The sequence below is a fragment of the Medicago sativa genome, chromosome 5, assembly GCF_051527215.1.
Source record: "Medicago sativa cultivar Bolivia chromosome 5, Bolivia_mono, whole genome shotgun sequence".
Taxonomy (NCBI): domain Eukaryota; kingdom Viridiplantae; phylum Streptophyta; class Magnoliopsida; order Fabales; family Fabaceae; genus Medicago; species Medicago sativa.
In genome coordinates this window covers 4,243,402-4,266,878 of record NC_140753.1, presented here as the reverse complement: position 1 = coordinate 4,266,878, position 23,477 = coordinate 4,243,402, and the positions used below count along the sequence as shown (strand labels likewise).

At 35.1% G+C, this 23,477-nt stretch overlaps 1 protein-coding gene and 1 long non-coding RNA gene across 35 annotated transcripts; one reads left to right on the top strand and one right to left on the bottom strand.

Moving 5' to 3' along the window:
- Nucleotides 1–517: 517 nt before the first annotated feature.
- On the bottom strand, nt 518–18,243 carry LOC146919300 (uncharacterized). 34 transcript variants are annotated; one of them, XM_085712609.1, is made up of 9 exons: nt 16,930–17,309; nt 16,278–16,393; nt 14,415–16,198; nt 12,496–13,768; nt 12,176–12,337; nt 1,874–2,056; nt 1,200–1,252; nt 922–1,070; nt 518–795 (listed from the first exon to the last, which is right to left on the bottom strand). In XM_085712609.1, the coding sequence occupies exons 2-3, from the start codon at nt 16,334–16,336 to the stop codon at nt 14,461–14,463; spliced, it is 1,797 nt and encodes a 598-aa protein (XP_085568735.1). In that variant the 5' UTR covers nt 16,337–16,393; nt 16,930–17,309; the 3' UTR covers nt 518–795; nt 922–1,070; nt 1,200–1,252; nt 1,874–2,056; nt 12,176–12,337; nt 12,496–13,768; nt 14,415–14,460. The 34 variants fall into 34 exon arrangements, with proteins under 34 accessions (XP_085568735.1, XP_085568724.1, XP_085568728.1 ...); XM_085712589.1 differs by lacking the exons at nt 518–795; nt 922–1,070; nt 1,200–1,252; nt 1,874–2,056; nt 16,930–17,309 and adding exons at nt 9,984–10,522; nt 11,160–11,216; nt 11,473–11,655; nt 17,622–18,243 and having other exon boundaries at nt 12,496–12,787; nt 12,907–13,768; XM_085712590.1 differs by lacking the exons at nt 518–795; nt 922–1,070; nt 1,200–1,252; nt 1,874–2,056 and adding exons at nt 9,984–10,113; nt 10,250–10,522; nt 11,160–11,216; nt 11,473–11,655.
- Nucleotides 6,917–8,083, top strand: LOC146919301 (uncharacterized). The gene is made up of 2 exons (XR_015011431.1): nt 6,917–7,130; nt 7,859–8,083. It is a non-coding gene; the product is annotated as an uncharacterized LOC146919301 (long non-coding RNA).
- Nucleotides 18,244–23,477: the final 5,234 nt, after the last annotated feature.

Genomic DNA, 23,477 nt, shown 5'->3' with positions numbered 1-23,477 from the left:
AGTTATAAGCACTTAGCACCGAACGCTACAGTTCCCATTCTTCTCCACCTTCCATATCTGCCTGCCATGCACTGATGGAAAATCTGCAGAATTATTGCAGCAGTATGATTATCAAAGAGGTGTTGGATCAAATTTGAATTCCACTCCTTCTACACCTTCATATTTACAAGCAAATGATGCATATGATTGGGAGGGTTTTAAAATATAATAGTTCATCACATACATCACTTAACTTGCATTTAGAATAACAATGATGCAACACGATTAGAGATTGTTTAGAAAACAGTTTCATTGATATTTGTAATTAGGTGCCAATTTCATTGACATTGACTACTATTGGTACTATATTTTGAATAATACTGGTACTATGTTTTGATAACGACTTTTTAGTATTAATTATTGGTATCACAGACAATAGTATTGCTTATTACTACTTTTTAGTATTACTTATTACTACTCTATTTTGTTGATCAAAAGAAATGTGAAAAGAATATCAAAGAATTTGATAACAAAGTAATTTTTTTTTTTTTGAAGGAAAGTAATTTTATTAATATTCAACTGATGAAAAGAATATCAATATTTGACATGATAGTGGTCAACTTTACAATCATTATACAACTAAATTACAATAAATCCTTAACCCTATAAAGGACTGAATCCCTTATACAATTATCTCTAGGCATGCCACCTGCACTGCCGGATTCGCGAAGATCCACCAGCTTTTTACATATGATACACACTCTGCAGCTTCCAATTTGTAAGGTTTCCTTCACTTCACATTTTAAAGTTGAGACCCTACAGACAGCAGGCAACAAAACACAGGCAAGTTGAGACCCTACAGACCGAAAACAACTCTTGTTACTGCACAAAGCAATAACAATTACAAACCCAAAACAGAGCAAACACAAACTGGACTGCGACCTTTGAATCAAAAAGGAGAGGAAAACCGCACATAGCAGGCTAGAAACCGACTGGCCATGTTATGAACTGCACAAGAACCATGTCCAGCAGCAACATGATGAGATCACAACATATACAGTCCGCAAGGCTCTCTAGGCAAAAAATCATTCCTGTCAAGCCAAAAATGATGGCAAACCAGCACAACAACCAAACAACCTTGAACCACTCCCTAAATCAAAACCTATCACGAGTTCAAATTGACATATTCATTCTCACATCCGAATCAAAGATGTAAATACCTCTGAGTTAAACAAAATAAATTGGTGCTGAGGGTTTGGCGCTGACTTTGTGGCTTGGAAATAAAGTCCCACATCATTATAAAAAAATTGTTAGTTAGAACTTTAAAGTAACAGATAAAAAATCAGCCCCAAGACCCACCCCAAGCAAAAGGTAGCAGAATCAAGAAATGGACACGCAAATACGATGAACGGACGCAATTTCCCGAAATGCTAAAAGAGAGAAAAGTAACAGTTAACATCAAGTGTTAAATTATAATTTTATTCTCATTTTATAATCAAGAAGTGACATCAACCAAAACACAAGGACAAAGTCTATATATGAGCTAACATAAATTTAATGGAATCATTGAATTCATCTGCATTTCTGCAGTGCAACCAGAAAATCAAACTGAGGTGAAAATCATTAACTATCCATCCCATGTGATGACAAACTAAGAAAAACAATAGTATATCAACTTTAAGTTACTTATTGAGCGATATGCCATTTAGTGTGTGTGTGTGTGTGTGTATATATATATATATATATATATATATATAAGTACATATCAATCATTATATTGTGCAGCAGCAGATGCCAAAGCACATTATATTCATATTCATAACCAACACATGCTAGTAAAACGTTTCAGTAGCAGCACAATTTAGACATTGCACAAAAAACTGCAGTAGCTTACGTATTGAGCATCTTAAAAACAGCACCTCATTTTCCAAAATGAGGCAACATCATGCTTAAAGGGATATCTGGGAAATTTGGAAGTGAAATTGATGCACCACGCCTATGCTTGTGTCTTGGAGAGTAGAATTTGTAATCGTTAGCTGAGATTGCTACTTCATTCCAACCTGTCAATCTTTTAAACCTATAAACAAAAACAAAGCAAGTGAGACTAAGGTTGTACTCCTTGCAAATTTCAAATGAAATGCTCAATCTCTATCCCATCATAACCGATTTTGTTATTACACTCATTAGTAGTTAGAGAATAAAGTAACCTTCGTTAAAATGTAACAAAAGGGAACAGGCAAGCATAGAGTTTGAGAGCTGTCGTATGTACAATTAAAATTGACACAATAATTTCATAAGAAATAAATGACAAAATAGAATTCTCGTATACCACAGAACTACAAATAGAATACGAGCACTATTTCTTAGGCCACACATTCTGATATAGCAAAAAAATAACGAAGTGAAAACCACATAGTACCAATTTTCAATCTAAAAACATAGAAATCCAAACAAAAAAGGTCCACAAAATTCAAATATAATAAAGAGGAAGGAACTAATATCCACTGAGCTATAGAAAATAGATTAATCATAACTGCAAATAATTCATCCTATAAGCCTATAGAGCTTAGGAAATAATAGTTAACAGATTAAATCCAAGTGACAAGAACACTTCTTTTTTCCATGGGAAAGCAAATCAAAGGTGGAAAGTCAAAAAATTAGCAAGTTGAAGGATGAACATGGGAACTGGTGGCATGGAGAGGAGAATGTCGAAAGGATTCTTTTAACTCATTTCTCGGAAGTGTTTTCAACCTCCCTTCCTATGGACCTAGAACAAACTTGTAATGTGGTAAGAAATAGATTGAATGATGACCACAAAGCATGGTGTGCTGAACCTTTCCACCTAGAGAAGATTAAAGAGGCTATAGACCAAATGCACCCGCTGAAAGCTCCTGGACCGGACGGATTACCAGCTTTGTTCTACAAGAAATATTGGCATGTGGTGGGACATGATGTCCAAAGGTTAGTGCTGGATATTTTAAACAAGGATGAATCACCTTCAACAATTAACAAGACATTCATTGTGCTTATCCCAAAGTGCAAGAACCCCTCAGCTCCCAAAGACTTTCGACCGATCAGCCTCTGCAATGTAGTGATGAAGATTGCCACAAAAGCGATTGCCAACAGATTAAAGAGAATCCTCCCAGAAGTGATTGATGAAGAGCAAAGCGCATTTATACAGGGTAGGTTGATCACAGACAACGCCTTGATAGCGATGGAGTGCTTCCATTGGCTCAAGAAGAAGACGAAAGGGAAGAAAGGGATGATGGCTCTCAAACTAGATATGTCCAAAGCATACGACCGTATTGAATGGAGTTTTGTGCAGGCTGTCCTTCAATCAATGGGGTTCCCACCTATCTTCACCAAGACCATCATGAAGTGCATATCAACGGTGTCATACCAAATCCTCATCAATGGTCAGCCAAGCAAGAGCTTTTCCCCGGAGAGGGGACTTAGACAAGGTGATCCATTATCCCCTTATATTTTTATCTTATGTTCTAATGTGTTGTCGGGATTGATTCATAGAGAAATAGAGGTGGGAAATATCCACGGAATTAAGGTGGCAAGGAGTGCGCCTCAAATTTCACATTTACAATTTGCAGATGACAGCCTACTCTTTGCTAGAGTCAATACAAATGAGGCAGCATCTATATTGAATGTTCTTGACACCTACCAAAGAGCTTCCGGACAAGTGGTGAACATGGAAAAATCTGAAGCGTCATATAGTCGAAATGTGCGTGATATTGATAAACAAATGATCTGTAACCAGATGAAAGTAAAGACTGTGGAGCATCATTCTCGGTACTTGGGCCTTCCTGTTGTCTTTGGAAGATCCAAAAGAGATATTTTTTCCTTTGTTCAAGAAAGGGTGTGGAAGAAACTTAAAGGGTGGAAAGAAAAGTGCTTATCCCGGGCAGGAAAAGAAATCCTCATTAAAGCTGTGGCTCAAGCAATTCCGAATTACATCATGAGTTGCTACAAACTTCCGGAGGGGTGCTGCAATGATATGGAAGCGATGCTATCCAAATTTTGGTGGGGAACCACGGATGAGAACCGTAAGCTGCATTGGATGAGTTGGAAGAACCTTGGAAGTGCAAAGTGCAATGGGGGACTGGGTTTCCGTGGTCTTAGCAATTTCAATAAGGCGTTCCTAGGCAAGCAGAGTTGGAGGCTTATGTCTGATGCAAACTCCTTGATGAGCCGTATTTTCAATAGTAGGTACTATCCCCGAAGCAACTTCTTGGAGGCAACCATAGGATACCAACCAAGCTATGCTTGGAGGAGCATCATGTGTGGCAGAGAAGTACTGGAAAAGGGCACCAGATGGGTGGTGGGTAATGGAAAAAGTATCAAAATTTGGCATGATAAATGGCTTCCTGACCAAACAAATTTCAAAGTTCATGGCCCGGTGCAAAATCTCCCCTCAACAGCCACTGTTAGTGATCTTATTGATTTAGATACAAAGAATTGGAAGAGAGACCTCATTGCGTCATGTTTCAACCAGTTTGAGGCTTCCCAAATCACAAATATCCAACTATCCTTTAGACTCCCAGATGACAGAATCATTTGGCATTGGGAGAAAGATGGAAGTTACTCTGTGAAGTCAGCCTACCACCTTCTAACCGAGGAAAATGTGAGACAGGTTCCAAGCTCATCCTCTTTGTTGAATAGTAAACTCTGGAAAGCAATATGGAAAGCTCCGGTGCCCAACAAAATCCGAAACTTCCTATGGAGAATAGTCAAGAACATCCTGCCTGTTCGTGTCAATTTAAGGAAAAAAGGAATCAATTTGGACTTGAAATGCCCAATCTGTCACCTACATGATGAAGATGCTGAGCACCTATTCATGGATTGTCACTCGACAAAAGCGACATGGTTTTGCAGTTCTATGGGAATTCACGTACCCCCATCTATGAACCTTGGTGAGTGGTTGTTACATTGGCTTTCTTGTGGTAATATATTTGCCTCACAACTCTTCTGTTCATTGCTTTGGAAAGTTTGGGATGCAAGGAATAAGCTTATTTTTGAGGATCAGAAATTCATACCAGCAGTTATTGCCAACAGTGCTACAAAACTCATTTGTGACTTCAATGAAGCCAATCACAAACCTGTTCCTCAATCTGTTCCAATTCCAGGTGCTGCAAACTGGTTTCCTCCTCAAAATAACTGGACAAAAGTGAATGTAGATGCAGGTTGTTTTAATGATGGATTTACCGGTTGGGGACTAGTCATTAGAGATCATATGGGTGCTGTCAGTTTTACTGCGTGCAAAAGAGAAGAAGTGGAGTTGAGTCCTATGTTGGCAGAGGCACTTGGTTTGAGATGGTGTCTCTCAGTTGCAAAAGACTTGTGTTTAAACAAGGTGGTGGTGGAGTCCGATGCTGCTACTGTTGTGGATTGTATCAATGGCAAGGCTATAATGGCTGCAATTGATCCAATTATCCAAGACTGTTGTTCTATTTTAAATTTGTTTGAGGATATTAAGGTTACTGCTATTAGTAGAAATCAAAACTCTGTTGCTCATGAGTTAGTTCAAATGTCCAAAGTAGTTGGCTCTAAAAATTGGGTGGGGACTGTCCCATACCAAATTTCTCACTTGCTATGTAATGTTACTGTTTCCTCTGTTATCTAATGAAAGTATTTGATCTTCAAAAAAAAAAAAAAAAATTACCACAAAGCGAACACGCGTCTCTTCTTGTATAACTAGTTCTGGAAACCCAGTCCTCGTCTCGGTTGAAGTTGCCAATTCTCTTCTGTCATATGCACATAGTCATGTCGAGGAACAACCTAGAATACATTAAATTAAATGTTACTCAACCAATAATACATCATATGACCCTAAACCAATAAAACATTAAATACATGATAAAAAATTCCACTCCCAACACTATATAGCTAAAAGCAAATGAAATCTAATCTACATTGAATATAAGAAGGACCTTTTTTAGGAAATTTCTTCGCGAATCTTCTATGCAATCCACCCGCAGCTTCAAGAGCAACACCGATAGACTTATTGCAAATAACCATTCAACGAAGCAAGCGTAATATTAATTTCATTAACCAAACTCTCATACATAATAGTCTCCTTCATACCGAATCTCTCTCGTCCTCCTCTTGTTCAATTTATATTGATCACCATAAACAACATCCAAATCAACCACTTCAATTCAATCACATGATTGTCGATTCACAATTTTCTTTCTTTAAATACGAACCCGCAATTGACTCGGGTCGGTTCGGGTATAAAATAATAGATCGCAATAATCCAACCACTTCAATTGACTCGGGTCGGGTATAATTATTTGACCCCAAACCCGCAACTTTTTTCCTTTAAATACGATCCCATAATAACACAAACACAGCAGCGAAGCACGAAGCTCGGCGAAACTAGGGCAAGCAAATCGTATCAACAAAACAACAACTAATGGCCTTTTCTTTCTTCTTCTCCTCATTCACCATCATCAGGGATTCTGTTCAGCGACGTTGGATGAATGTGAGAGCTCACATTGGGTTGCATGTTAAGAAACTCATCTTCAAACTTCTCCTCTTCGTTTTTCTTCACATCTTCATTAAGAGATTGTTCTTCAACAAGTAGATTGAGTAGAATGGGAAGATGAAGAAGAACAACAAGAACAGTTGAAGTTGACATTAGGGTTTGTTTGTGTTTCTATTTCAGACTTGTTATTCTAAGCAAATAATTTTGAATATAATTATAAGCATCTATTTCTATTTCAATGATTGTAATACTTTAAGTAATTGCAATGAATTTCTGTTTGTTATTCTGTTTGTTATAGGTTGTGTTTGTGCATTCAAATTACAAGTTGTTTCTTCCATTATATGCAGTTTCAATTTTGCTCCTATCTATCTTTGATTATGCATGCTTATATTTTGTTGAGTGACGATTCTACCCTTATGTACTCAACCTTTGTGGTAAATTAATCTACACGTTGAACATTGAATACGACACATATATGATTTATTTGCATATATGGTTTACCTGCACTAGGATTTTATGTTTGCAATTGGGGTTAATTAAGTGAAGAGGACTTCATGGAGGCATTTAACAGCCAGCAGAACTTGTGACTACTTATGTTGGACATTTTGTGGTGAAGCCTCTTCATGTATTTGGTCTACCAACTGCAGTAGGTGAGGTCAGGGGTGGCAAAAAAAATATGTGCCCGCGGGTATCCGCGGATAAAATCCGTCATGGGCACGGGGCGGGTAGCTAAACGGGTACCCACGAGTATATTAAACGGGTATTTAACTACCCGTTACTTTACGGACATGGACACGGATTTGATGATACATGTGCCCGCGGGTATCCGTACCCGTTAATAAATTACGTAAATTACTAAAATATATATGAGTGTGGTTTCAAGAGCATCAAAAATTTCTCTTCATCTCTTTTCTTTTCTTCTTCTCCTTATAACGATTACTTGTTTATGATTTTAGAATTTAGGGCTTTCTAATTTTAGAGGAATAAACTAATTTTAGGGCTTTCTAATTGTTTTATGGATTTGAATTGATTTAATCTTTTTTGGTATGATGAATTTGCTTGGGATTATGTAAGAATCCTTATTTTTGTTGGATTATGGTATGGATTATGAAATTTGAATGGAATATGTTATGTATGGATCTTTAAAAGTTGAATTTTGTAGGTAATTAAAAGTTGAATTCTTCTTTATACAAAAAAAAAAAAAAAACAAAAATTCATGGGTACCCGCGGATATCCGTGGGTATCTAAATACCCGTGGATTGCCCGTATAGAGATACCCGCACGGGTATGGGGACGGGTACGGGTATCATATTTATCCAACGGGGTGGGGACGGATATCATATTACCCGTATCCACGGATACACATTGACATCCCTAGGTGAGGATGGTCCCTTTTTTCGATATATGCAAATATTAGTAATTAGTATTGCTGCGGTTTTTCTCACATCACTTTTATTATTGTTGCTGAAGAAACTGCCTGTAGATGTAAAAGGAATTGTGTTCAGCATTACACAGGTTGTGCTTGTTCCTATTACATTTGGTGTATATTTTTTTTTGGTACAAACATTTGGTATACTTCTAATCGGTAATTCTATAATTTCTTATATACATTTGGTCTACTTCTATTGCGTGCCCCTCTTTTTTTAAAAATTCCCTCGATTTTCATATTCTAAAATCTGGAGCGTGTTTTTTTGTCATTTAGAGATGGCAAAATTAGCCACGACCAATTTAGCGGCTAACTTTTTTTTTTTTAAGGATTTTTACACATTTAGATTTTAGAATTTCAACAAAAAAAAAGGATTTTACACATCCGGATTTTTTTAGCATATCCACCTAATTATTCACAAAAATCACATAAAGAGAGCAATCAACTCCTCGTGTCTCAAACAAATTCTATGAGGCGGCAGGTTATGACACACTCGCCAAATTAAATTCTCACTTCAAGATGAACATCCAAACGCCAAATTCAATCCCAATTCTCAATCACCTTTCATTTTCAAGTGATCAACATTAATTAACTCATTGATGCGCAACTTATAAGCTCTTCGTTCCGAATAGTTTCCATTCTTCTCCACCTGTCATGTTACATTGATCGAAATAATCATAATCTGCAGAATTTTTGCAGCAGTATGATTAAATGATGTGTTGAATCAAATTTGAATTTAACTCCTTCTCCACTTTCATATTTGCTACCAAATTATGCATATGATTGGGAGGATTTAGAGACATATATTATCCAAGATGCACTTCTTTTTTAACAAGAAAGTTGTATGTGGTTTTGTAGGTGTGATAATGTAGTTCTCGAGAATAGTACTTAAATTAGTTCAAATTAGTTAAGTTACCCAACAATCAAATAGATGGTACAAATTTTAAAAAATAAAATAATCTAAAAAAACTTTAGTTATATCACATATGAACTCTAATTACCATAATGTTTTTATTTTTATAATTATTTGAGATATTAGTAGTCTGTAAGATGTAGTGTTTGGATTAGCTTTTGCATGCAACTTTCATGTCTCGAGGCAAGCTGGACGCGGAAATCGTGAGGCTAAAAAACCAAGCTTTTGAGAAAACGTGAAAATCCATGCGATTCTATAGAAACCACAGTTAAACCAAATGATCACGTGATCACTTCAAGTAGACTTTTATAATTGGGGATGCAAATTTCGCAGACTTTAAAATATATCAATTAACTTGCATTTAAAATAACAATGATGCAACATGATTAGCGATATTGTTTAGAGAACGGTTTCATTGATATTTGTAATTAGGTACCAATTTCATTGAAATTAGGTGCTGTCATGACTTTTGTCATTGTTGGTCAACTATTTTCTCTCTCTCTCTTAAACATCCTTTTATGTTTAAAAAGATTACATTGCCACGTGTCACAATTGGATTGTTCAATGTCATGTTACGTTATGTCACCGAAATATAATCCATAAAGATGCGACCACTTTTGTTAAAGCATGAACCCGTTTGCTTGTCTCGTGGTAAACTCGACATTTAGAGGTAAAAAGAGGACAAATGTCTACAATAAGAAATAATAGCACTAAACTCGAGACATCTTCCTTGAAGGCTGTCTAATGTCCACCATTCGCTCTGGGTCAAGCTCAAAAGTTGCTACATCTAACTGCAAATGGTGCACCTACCAGACTGCGGAAAGAAGGCCACAAGCTTCACCTTCATTAATGAAACAAATGGGAGAGTGACACTCCGTTCTAGCAAAGCACAAGCGCCCAAACCCGTCTCTAATACACATATCTATGCCAACCCATTTTTTATTAAACAGCGAATGAGGCATTTTTATTATATTTCAACAGTGGCGTGTCTGGTTTTTTTTTCCCTGCACTGCTGTCGAACCTGCACTGATGTGCCGCTGCACCTGCACCAGCTTTGAAATAACAGCGCAGCGCGCCAAAAAATATGCTGCTGTTGTTACCAAACATTCTCCTAAATGTGGATATCACGACTCTTCCAAATACTCCAAATAATGACCGCAAAGAGACACTTTGTGGGAGATAAAATATCGTAATGCAGTAAAAAAATTATCCGTTTTACATTTGTTCTTAACTGCTGTAAAATACCCAATATTTCATTTCACAAATCACCATTTTGCAACAGGTTATAGTCCCTGGCCCCTTCACATTGAAAAAACAAGTGAAAAACATATTCACCCGATTCTTAAAAAAAAAAAAAAAACACACATAAAGGAGAGCAATCAACTCCTCATCTTTCAAACGAATTCTATGAGGCGGCACGTTATGACACACTCACCAAATTAAATTCTTCACTTTAGATGGAACTTCCAAACACCAAATACAATCCCAATTCCCAACCACACCTTTCATTTTCAAATGATCGACATTAATTAACTCATTGATGCACAACTTAAAAGCACTTTGCACTGAATAATTCCCATGGTTTTCCACCTTCCATGTGTGCCTGTCATGCTGCACTGATTGAAATACAGAATGCTGCAGAATTTTTGTATTCCACTCCTTTTGCTCAGCCATTAACAGATCATCAACCTTCAATCCTTCATATTTGCTAACAAATGATGCATATAATTGGAGAGTTTTAGAATCATACTCACCAGCAAGCAACCATCTCTCATTACATCGACATCCATCGATGACAAAGGATAGGATTATGTTATAATTGAGCACACAAAAAATCACCATGCAAAAGGTATTAATTAAGGAATTAAAAGTGAATTGTTATATTTAGAAATTAGAAATAAAATATTTAAGCTATCAATATTTTACATTATAATTTTTATTTAATTTCTTTAAGGCACTTGTAAAAGCTTAACTAGGGTGCTAGATTATCCTGTCTACTGCAGTATTTGCTGCATGTAGTCCTTTGCACATAGAGTGATCAGTGTGTATGTCATTTCTGAAATTGACACATTCATTTTCACACCAGATACTATTATTTCCTTAAACAAAGATGTATACCTCTGAGTTAAACAAAATAAATAGACGCCGAGGGTTTTTGTGCTGGGAAATAAAGTTTCACATCCTTATAAAAAATTGTTAGAAATTTAAAGTAACAACATTCACTATCCATCCCATGTAATGACAAACCAAAAAGTCAAACTGCGGTGAAAAAACAACATTCACTATCCATTCCATGCGATGACAAACTAACAAAAACAATAATATATTAACTTTAAATTACTTACTGAGCGATATCCTTGAGTAGTAGTCAATGTCGTAGAATTGTCTGCTCCAGGATAACTCTGTAAAAACAAGTCAAAAGTCAACATCATAAAGTTTGGACAAGAAACTGCAGCAATTACCATTTATGCAACCTTTAAATAGTATTACTATCCCATTTAGTATAATATACATCATTACATATCAATCATTATCTTGTGCAGCAGCAGATGCCAAAGCACATTATATTTATATTCATATTCATAACCAATGCATGCTAGTAAAATATTTCCATAGCGGCACAATTTAGACATTGCACAAAAAACTGCAGTAGCTTACGTATTGAACATCTTAAAAACAGCACTTCATTTTCCAAAATGTGGCAAAACCATGCTTAAAGGGACATCTGGGAAATTTGGAAGTGAAATTGATGCACCACGCCTACGCTTGTGTCTTGGAGAGTAGAATTTGTAATCGTTATCTGAGATCGCTACTTCATTCCAACCTGTCAATCTTTTAAACCTAAAAACAAAAACAAACAAGTGAGACCAAGGTTGTACTCCTTGTAATCGTTAGCTGAAATCGATGCTCAACCTCTATCCCATCATAACCGATTTTGTCATTGCACCCATTAGTAGTAGCTAGGAATAAACTACCTTCGTTAAAATGTAACAAAAGGGAACAAGCAAGCATAGCATTAGAGAGCTGTGGCATGTTCAATAAAAATTGACACAATAATTTCATAAAAAAATGACATAATAGAATTTTGGTATACCACAGAAATACAGATAAAATACAAGCACTATTTCTTAGGTCACACATTCTGATATAGCAAAAAAATAACAGTGAAAACAGCAGAGTACCAATTTTCAATCTCTACAAACAAAGAAATCCAAACAAAAAAGGCCCACAAAATCTTGCCAATCAAAACAGGATAGAACAATTAAAATAATATTTAAGTACAACAACAGCCAAGCCTTATCCCACTAAGTGCGGTCGGCTACATCCATCAAATAAAAAATAAACACAACACGCAACTCACCACTCAGCGTCATCAATAGGTGAGGAATTCAGTCTTTCAACAATTTTCAATCCATTAACTACCACAAAGCGAACACGCTTCCTTCTTGTATAACTAGTTATGGAAACCCGGTCCTCGTCTCAGTTGAAGTTGCCAATTCTCTTCTCTTATATGTACATGTTCCTGTCGAGGAACAACATAGAATACATTAAATGTTACACAACCAATACATATATGACCCTAAGCAATAAAACATTATATACATAGTACAAAAATTCCACTTCCAACACTATATAGCTAAAAGCAAATGAAATCTAATCTACATTGAATATAAAAATGACCTCTTTTAGGAAATTTCTTCATGAGTCTTCTATCCAATCCACCCACAGCTTCAAGAGCAACACCAATAAACTTATCGTGAATACCATTCAACAAAGCAAGCTAAATATTAACTTCATTAACCAAACTCTCATGCATATTAGCTAAATACTTCAAAGGCAAGGCGAAATACAGGTCTCCTTCATACTGAATCTCTCTTGTCCCCCTCTTGTTCAGTTTATCTTGACCACCTTAATCAACATCTGAATCAACCACTTCAATCACATGATCGTCAATAAAATAATCCATCACAATCTGTATAAACATCACCTTAGCTGATTCAATCTGCGAAATATCTACTTAACAAATTCAACAAAAAAAATTACTTAACCACAACATTTTAACAAGCTGAAGTAGAGATTGCAAAATGTTACCATCAACGGTTAAGATATATTCTAAAATGTTCTAGAATATTCGCTGGTATCGAGACTGGAGTGATCTTCGTCGATTTCTACACTGTGAAGTGGCAAACAGACGGTGGCAGCGTGATCTTCGGCGGTGTTGATGTCGTCGATGGAGGTGGCTGGCATCGACAAAGTTGAAGGCGTGGAGAGGGCTTTCGATGGATGAAGTGGGAGAGTTGAGATTGTAGTGTTCCGGAACCAGGGAGAGAATAAAGGCACAAGGTGAACACGATGACACGCGATGGGAAAAAAGAGAAAGCCAATAGAGAAAAATTATGAGCCAAAATTCTCGAAACTAATGTTTCATAACTTGTGTTTCTCTTAAAGGAGCCAAAATTCTCAATTCTATGATAGTGAGAATTGAGAAGAAAGCAAAATCAATCAAAAGGTGAAGGTATTCAATGATTTAAATATGTAATCAAGGTAGAAATTGCATCAAGCTAGCTCTCTGAGTTCACTAAATAACGATCTCATGCACTAAGGAAAAGTTGCAACAACAATACCACTCAATGATTAATGTGAAAGCAAACATTAAACACCGACAGTCTTAAGTTATCATGCAATGAAAGGAAGTCTCAACTAAACAAAATGTGAATAAGATGTCTATCACCACTAACACTAAACAAGGTGAGAAATTGAGAATTGGTACCATTCAATAATAAATAAACTTCAAAAATTGAAATTTTAGAATAGAGTTCAACTTGATGTAAAACGTCTACACAGAGGAATACAGGAAAGCAGACTCCAAAAACAACAGGCTACTGAACTCCTAGCTCTACAGCTCTACATCTCCTGTAGCAACTGAGAACACCCTTTCACGTCGTCATGATCTCTGCGTAGGAGAAATAAAACACACATTAACATGAGAATAAATGCCATAAACACAGTACATGTGATGCACGGATTCTTGATTCTTGCTAATGTATCGGATACGTCCCCCGAAACGACAAGAGTACGGTTGAAGGAGTATCAAAAATATTCTTTTTTTTTTTTTTAATAAATAAACCCAATATGTCGGTAACTGAACAGACGATAAGCGGGACTAAAATTTTCTTTGACAGTCTACTTGTCTCAGTTATAGATCAATTATATAGATGTATAAAACATGTTTACATCCTCTATCCATACCGAAGTTTTTCTGTCAGTATTTAGAATTTTCAATTTACAACATTAAACACTCAACTTATAGCATAATAAATCATTCTTATATTAATTTGATTTGGGAACCAAGCAGCAAGTAAGTACGCATGAATACACTTATAAACTCTAACTTCATATAACAACCATGCGTTGCCATTTTCAATGATTCCAAGTCATCTAGCTTCTTGAATACACTTAGTCAAATGATTTTCTACACAAGGCTATGATTTTAAAATAATTAATTATAGAACTGTTGAAAGAAAGGTAATAATTCCGGTAACCATGAATATATGCTAGATCAGTTTTTCTATAATACTAAAAAGCATAAAATAATTTACCTGGGTCAGATAATTTACCCTCATATATTGTTCCATTTGACCAAGTTTACTTTCCCTGCGAATGGAAAAGATTACTCTCAATGTTATCAATGTAGACATCCTCATTGGATTTTGTAAGGGTGTTGTGACCACGATGGGAATTCCTAGAGAATTCACCCTCAAAACTTGCTCCTGATGGATATATGACCAGTCCTTTCCCTGTACTTTTTCCATCAACCCAATCACCCTTGTATACTGTTCCATCTGACCATGTGTACTTTCCCTTGCCATGGGAAAAACCGCTCTTGAAGTTACCAATGTAGACTTCCCCGTTTGATTTTGTATGAGTTCCGTGGCCATGAAAGGAATTCCTAGAGAATTCACCCTCAAAACTTGCTCCAGATGGATATATTATCCGTCCTTTCCCTGTCCTTCTTCCATTAACCCAATCACCTTCGTATATTGTTCCATCTAACCATGTGTACTTTCCTTTGCCATGGAAAAGATCACTCTCGAAGTTACCAATGTAGATATCCCCATCAGATTTTTTAAGGGTGCCGTGACCATGACGGGAATTCTTGGAGAATTCACCCTCAAAACTTGCTCCAGATGGATATAGTATCCGTCCTTTCCCTGTCCTTCTTCCATTAACCCAATCACCTTCATATATTGTTCCATCTAACCATGTGTACTTTCCTTTGCCATGGAAAAGATCACTCTCGAAGTTACCAATGTAGATATCCCCATCAGATTTTTTAAGGGTGCCGTGACCATGACGGGAATTCTTGGAGAATTCACCCTCAAAAATTGATCCTGATGGATATATGATCCGACCTTTCCCTGTCCTTCTTCCATCAACCCAGTCACCCTCGTATACTGTTCCATCTGACCATATGTACTTTCCCTTGCCATGGGAAAAACCGCTCTTGAAGTTACCAATGTAGACTTCTCCGTTTGATTTTGTATGAGTTCCGTGACCATGAAAGGAATTCCTAGAGAATTCACCCTCAAAACTTGCTCCTGATGGATATATTATCCGTCCTTTCCCTGTCCTTCTTCCATCAACCCAATCACCCTCATATATTGTTCCATCTAACCATGTGTACTTTCCTTTGCCATGGAAAAGATCACTCTCGAAGTTACCAATGTACATATCCCCATCAGATTTTTTAAGGGTGCCGTGACCATGACGGGAATTCCTGGAGAATTCACCCTCAAAAGTTGATCCTGATGGATATATGATCCGACCTTTCCCAGTCTTTCTTCCATCAACCCAATCACCCTCGTATATTTCTCCATCTGGCCATGTGTACTTTCCCTTGCCATGGAAAAGATCACTCTTGAAGTTACCAATGTAGACATGCCCATTGGATAAGGTAAGGGTGCCTTGACCATGACGGGAATTCCTAAAGAATTCACCCACAAAACTTGTTCCTGATAGATATATCATTTGTCCTTTCCCTGTCCTTCTTCCATCAACCCAATCACCCTCGTATATTGTTCCATGTGACCATGTGTACTTTCCCTTGCCATGGAAAAGATCATTCTCGAAGTTACCAACGTAGATACCCCCATCGGATTTTTTAAGAGTGCCGTGACCGTGACGGGAATTCCTAAAGAATTCACCCTCAAAACTTGCTCCTGATGGATATATCACCCGCCCTTTCCCTGTCCTTTTTCCATCAACCCAATCACCCTCATATATTGTTCCATTTGACCATGTGTACTTTCCCTTGCCATGCATACGTTTTCCCTTGACAAAACCAATGTAGACATCCCCATTTGGAAAATACTTCTCTTTAAACCTACGCATTACAAGAAACGATGAGATGACAATCATAATACATGTCTATATAACAGTGGTTTGAGTTATACGAATATTACCTTGCATTGTCCACTAGGAACAAGTAAAGATATTCTAAAATCCACAACAGAAGAAACATTTAAGCACTTTATAAAAAAGCTTAAGATAAGTGCTGTTTGTACCGGAAAAGAGCAGTCTGGAAAAACATATGGAAGCATAATAAATAATTAATTAGTCTCAAAATCTTAATTTTCAATAATAAGCAGAATATTAGCAGAATACCAAGACAGTAAATCGAAAATAGTAGATTAACAGTTCCACTTTGTAGCAACAGAAAAGCATAATAATAACTAAAAGGCTAAAGTGCACTTTTCCCCTATCTTTCAAAAACTTGCAATTTTGGCCCCTAAGTACAAAAACTACAATTTTGACCCCCTATAATTTAGCCCCTTTGCATATTTGGTCTTTTTGATCAATTTTGACCAAGTCAATGCTGATTGGACATGCCACGCGTGTAATTACCTATTTTAAAAATAAAAAAAGCCACGTGTATAAATGTCAAATTAAAAAAATAAAAAAAACACAACACAAATCCATTCACCACCGCCGGGTTCATTTTCTCGCCGGGGCTCCGTATCACCACCGCCAGCATCAAATCCAACGACGTTGGCTTCGATTCAAACTAGATCTGCATAAATATAATCCTATTTTCACCAATTTTGACAAACTTACCAATTCAAATCCGAAAATCTATGGCTCAGACGGTATGGATCTACAAATTGATGAGGAAGAATACGATTTTGATGAAGAATATTGATGAATAAAGTTGATATAGGGATTGGAAATCGTGAAGAACCGTGAACAATGTTGATAAAGAATAGTGAAGAATGAAGTGCTAATGATAATGAGTTAGGGATTCATGGTACTTCTTGTGATTTTTTTTTAATTTGGTGAGAAACGTGATTTACTTCTCATCTCAAAAAACATAGCCATTCCCAGATTTGTGTTGTTCCGGTTAATTAGAGGTTTTTTAATTGAGATTAACTAAAGGATTGAAGAAGGATTGAAAGTTTAGGTTTTTTTAATTAGAGGTTTAAATGTGAGCCATTCCCAGGTTTACTCCACGTAGTGATTGATGATATACATAAGATAATTGTTAATTCTTTTTTATTTTTTAATTTGACATTTATACATGTGGCTTTTTTATTTTTAAAATAGGTAATTACACGCGTGGCATGTCCAATCAGCATTGATTTTGTCAAAATTAATCAAAATGACCAAATATGCAAAGGGGTTGAATTATAGAGGGTCAAAATTGTAGTTTTTAACAGGCCAAAATTGCAAGTTTTTGAAAGTTAAGGGAAAAAAAATGCACTTTAGCCTGACTAAAAAAGAAAATAAAGAGTGAAGTGAAATGGTTTTACCCAACAGAGACAGAGACGGTAGAAAATTTCAGCTTGCGTTATTCCCGTTGAGCAATTTGAGATATGTAAGTAGATGCAGCGAGAATCTCGCAGGAAATGAAATGACGTGAATATTTTGGAAGATGAAAGAGAAATTCAGATACACGACCAAGCCTGTACCTTTGACGAACGTGTTCCAAAGCGTATCCCTTTTAATAAAACTGAATAAAACCTTGAGAAATGCTAACCACAAACGCTCAGTCACTCTCCTTTCAACACTGATTTAATAGTTGTCTTCTGCAATTGGGGCGAGGCGATTCCGTTGTTGGGTCATCGGACATGCATGATATTTAATGCAGTCGGCGTCGATGGTGTTTAGGGAAGCCGGTCAGTCGCATCCCTCAGACGAGCGCAGTACGGTGTGATAGCATTCCAGACGGTCTATCTGGTTTTGGTTTGAGATTGAATAATTCTTGATGGTGGTTTTAATGGTGAATGGAAGTAATAGTTGGATGGAGAAGAAGACTCCTTCCACTGGGTGGCTTGATAAATAAAAGATGACAAACCAAAACTCAAAATCAAAGGAAAAATAAAACGTAATAATTGTAGTACTTACGCCATCTCTACCGCAAACTTATGTCTTTCCATTATAGACTTGCTCTTCAGTTTTGTTGCGTTGCGTATCTGTCCTTTTTTTTTTTTTTGGCTCATAGTGTACACAAGTTCTTGATTTTTAACATTAGATCAATAGGTCCTTTCAAAAGACAAAAAAAAACATTAGATCAATAGGTCACCTTATTGAGGGTATGTTTATTTTAGCTTTTAAAAAAAATAGATTTTGTATTAGAAAATTTAGAAATTTTATTTTGAGATTTCTAAAAAATCCGAAGTTATTTGTGTTTGTTTAGTGCCTAAAAAAGGTAATTTCGTTGCACGGGTTTCATCCAAATGTGTTTATTTTTTCGTACAATGTGTCTATTGTTTGATTTTATCAAAGATTATTAAAAATCTTGCATATTATTTATTTATTAAATCAAAGAATTGTTTTTAAATTAAATTGTACAACCACACGTTATACTCAAAAATCTATATATATATATATATATATATATATATATATATATATATATATATATATAATCTTAATAATAAAAAAATTAACAACATTTATACAATTAATTAAAAAAGTACAATCTTGATATAATCCACTCTATTATAAATTTTTATTTAATTACGCTCAATTTTGGTTTAAAAGAAAAAACAAATTCAATTCTTTTATTTAATAAATAAAAAGTATATTAAATATTTAAAACATAAAATATATTTACTTTAATTAAAATTGTCGGTGTCATATGGATGCATGTAAAAAAAATCAAATTTATAGTGGGGAAAGTGTTTCTTTATCCACATGTGAAATTTATTAAAAAACAAAAACTTAAAATATGTGTAAAACTTTCTATTGTCTTATAACCTAAAGAAAACTTATCTTCTTTGCGAAAAACACTTAAATGAGACAAAACACAATTTCCTAAATATTTCAAACAATGTGATTTCTAAAATATAATTTCTTGGACTTAGTTCATTGTTGTCACAATTGACTTAGTTCCAATGAAAACTTTTTTGAGATAGGAGATATGCTATTTGACATAATCTTCCTCATGAGTTTTCAAATATTCTTAATAATGGATTCTTCAATAGTGCTTAATATTAGTTCTTGAACACCCTTTGAGGTAGGAGGTATGTTGTACGATATAATCTTCGTAATATAGATGTAAGAACAAAATGATAAAAATAATTTTGTTTTAAAGATAATAAAAAGTAATGCTATAGAAAATAACAAAGAGATACTTAAAAGAGATATTATATATCTTAGTCTTCCAATGGAGGAGGACTATTTCCACGGATAAACAAGTTGACCTCCCCCAAATCTTCCTAACTCGGAGAAATTGAACAGTTACATTTTCATATTTTTGCTAGTCTTTGAAATGTCTAATACAGTAGAAATTTGTTATTTAGTTAAGGTGAGTAAAATTCTGACACCGATTAATTAACGAATTTTAATAGGATTTTATGATGCTTTTTTTACATTAAGAAAGAGAGCCACATATTTATCTTGTTGGAGACACAATATATACATGAAGAATCTAAAGCTATACAATTTCGGTTAAACTTTATAAATGATTGTATATATCTTTGGTTTTCTGAACCTTATGTTGGAATTGTTACAGTTGTGGACATTAAATCATCTACATAAAACTATAATCAAATCATTTATTTATTTGAAATTTTTTATGAAAATATTTTTTGACATTTAAATTTAAAACTGAACTCACATGAAATAAAACCAACAATTAAAAACGGTTAAACTTTATAAATGATTGTATATATCTTTGGTTTTCTGAACCTTATGTTGGAATTGTTACAGTTGTGGACATTAAATCATCTACATAAAACTATAATCAAATCATTTATTTATTTGAAATTTTTTATGAAAATATTTTTTGACATTTAAATTTAAAACTGAACTCACATGAAATAAAACCAACAATTAAAAAGGTTACTGATGACACTAGGTCATATAGCACTTTTGTTATAGTTTTTATGTATTTTTTTGCTGAGATCAGGTGATTATGCATCAGTTAGAAGCTACAAATGACACATTTGATGTTGCAAGCAAAGGAGAAATCGTGCTCCGATTTATGAGCATCGGGCTACGATTTTACTGCAAGTTTGAGACATTTTATCTCGTAAAAAAATCGTGCTCCGATTTATGAGCATCGGGCTACGATTTGGCAGACGCTCCAGCTAGGATATGACTTTAATGAAGTCATCGTGCTCCGATTTACAACATCGGAGTACGATTTCAGCGTATATGAGATTTTCCTATAAAAGCCAAGTTGCGTTCTGAGCCAAGGGTTCGGAAATTTTGGAGAAAGAAACTGACTTTTGGAGCTGGAGATCTGGAAAGAAGGTGGGAGACCATCAAAACTCATATCCGGTTGCCAATTTCATGTAATGAATCCTTCTTTTATATTAGTTATTTGTGCTTTAGCCATGAGTAGCTAGATCCATTGTGATTAGGTTAAGAGATGATTTTGTTCTAGCTCATGTTTATGTAACTTGTAACTCTTAATATTTATGAATGCCATTCTAGTTTATTCAGTATAAATCGTTCTTAATGCTTTTATGATTCTGACCCAATATAATCGATTATAGAGCTTAGATGACTACTAACACCAACGTTTAACTCTGACATATTTATACTGTTCAACTTAACGGACGACCTAGGGATGGAACGTTGTTAGGTTGTGAATTTTAAATTAACGTGTTTAAACCTTGAATGAATATAGGTTCACCTGAGGAATTAGGGAATTATAATCAGGACGGAGGGCTTAGGATCAAGGGATTGACTTAAGCTATTTTGTTAATTTGTCCTTAACTTTACAGTGTTCGTAAACTTAAGAAACAGGTTGCTAATGAGTGAAGAACAGATGAATTGATTGACCTAGTCATCTCTCCATATTATTTCTTAAACCAATTTTTCCTTAACCATTTTATTTACATTTGCAATATAAACCAATTGCATCAGTGCACCCCCCATTTTACAACATCCTTAATAATAATGACATTCCCGAGTAGAAGTTGAAACAGACTCTGTGGATACGAATCTTATAAATTTTATTACTTCGATATAAGTTAGTATACTTGCAAATTTTCTATCAGTTACTATTATACAGTGAAGTAACCTTAAGTACTTTTTAACGTACATTTACTTGATTATTAGACATTATTTGAGATTTTTAATTATTAGTAGAGATGATAGAAATGTTTAGATAAAGAATGAGAATACGAGATTTTCTTTTAATCAAGTTTAGATATAGTAGAAAAGAAGAAAAAAAAAGTTTAGATATAGTAGATAGGTCGATAGATTGTAACCAAAAAAAGATAGGTAGATAGATTAAGAAGGATGTGGAACTTTATTTGCTCAAGAATGACTCAAGTTTAGTGATACATATTTTTTGCTATAGGTATTTACATACCTATATAAATTCATGAAAAATTATATCTATGAAAAAAGTAGGGTTAAACTATTTGATCAATCTTAAAGTAGCTTGAGACTCTATCATGTCATAGAAACCAATGAATGTAGCCAAGAGATGAAGCGTAAAAAACAGAAAAAGAAAAAACTAGTAATACAAAACCGAAGAGGTGTATCATTCAATAGTTGCTTGGAGAAAGTGACGATGAACAACCATTTTTCATAAACTTCTTGAGCAACAATGATGAAACAAAAATGAAAATAGAAGCCTCCTTTATCCTATTTTCCTAATTCACATAAAAAAATTACATATACACATTAAGGAATAAAAGAAACATGAAAGTGTTGAGGCAAAATCCCTAATTAATTTTAAAGATAATAAACCAATATGATTAAATAATTAATGGACTTTGATTAATTCTTTGGTATTTAACTTGTGCTCTTGAGTGTTTAACTAAGACAGAAACAAGGTTTAAATCATACCAAGAATCAAGAAATCAAAGGACATTTGAATTCATGATCTAACACTGAGGTCAGAAAGTTAGATCAGAATGTTGCTCGAAGATCATAATGTTCAGGCAGAGATCAGAAGGTTGTTCTTATACAAGCCAAGAATCTCAAGAACATTGATAAAGGTTATGCAAGGCACATGTGACATGAATATATGTCCAGGAAAGTACATTTGCATGGATCAATCAAGCAATATAGGCACATACAAGGATTATGTCAAAAAGGATATTCAATGTTCATTTAAGACTATGAACATTGATGTACTAGGAATATTCCACAAGGAAATATCATCCTAAATGTTAATATCATTGCTCTTCATTGTTGTTTCACTATTAGGATTTGATTACATCAAATGGTAGTCTTACAAATCATCCTAAGTGAAACAAATGGAACATTCTGATGGTCAGAATGTTCAGCTCTGCACATGCTTACTTTATGAACAGTACAATAAGTGAAAAGCAAAAAGGCAAAGCAAAGCAAATCCGTCCTGCTCCACCAGAGATAGACACGCATGGGAGTTGGTACAGTACATGGACCACACAATCCCTCAAAGCATGGGCATGAAGATGCAGAATTCCTGCACCAGTCCCTAGGCAAATTTGGGAAAGTAACTTTCTGATGTATTTGGAAAAGCCCATACTTTGGTTATTGCCCAAAAATTCATATGAGAAACATATGACACGCCCAGAAATTCATGTGTTCATTCATACATGATGAACCCAGATGAAGATCATCATGAACGCAACAACATTCTGATGTTCATCAGTGATCAGAATGTTTGCCCAGAATTTCAAGTAAAAGCTTGTGGGACCCAGGACACATGGTGTAACACCATTGGACACCCTACAACGGCTATATGATCCCAAAGACTCTATAAATAGAGATTAAAGGCTCAACATTACTTGCATCATTGCAAAGCATACAAGAAAACAACTTGATTTTGTTTGAAGCTCTTGCAATTAAATTGATCATCATTGAAGGCTCTTTTTACCTTCTTTGTAGTGTAAATCAATTCTCTCTGTTATCTCTTTTATAGATAACTTCTTCTTCATCTTCTTCTGTTTGATTCACAAACATTCAACCTCCATACAATTTGTAACAAAGTCTCATCTAGCTTTAGGGGTACTAAAGTGTTAGTTTGAGCAAAAGTTGTAAAAGTCTAAGTGGTTAACTTAGAAAGAAGGTGCAAGTCTGCTGAGACTTAGAGAATACAGAGTTGTAATTGTTCAGATGAACAAAGATTGTAAGGTGCAGGACTTGAGAGGTTATCTCAAGCATCATAGTGGAAACTCTCACAAGATTATGAGGAGTGGACTAGCCCACATTGG

Excerpts from the sequence above, each read along its gene's own strand:
- LOC146919300 (XM_085712583.1), bottom strand. The coding sequence starts at position 16,336 with ATGTTTCTTCTGTTGTGGATTTTAGAATATCTTTACTTGTTCCTAGTG. Across the intron at positions 16,199-16,277 it reads TTCCTAGTGGACAATGCAAG|GTTTAAAGAGAAGTATTTTC; the intron begins GTAATATTCGTA and ends TGTAATGCGTAG.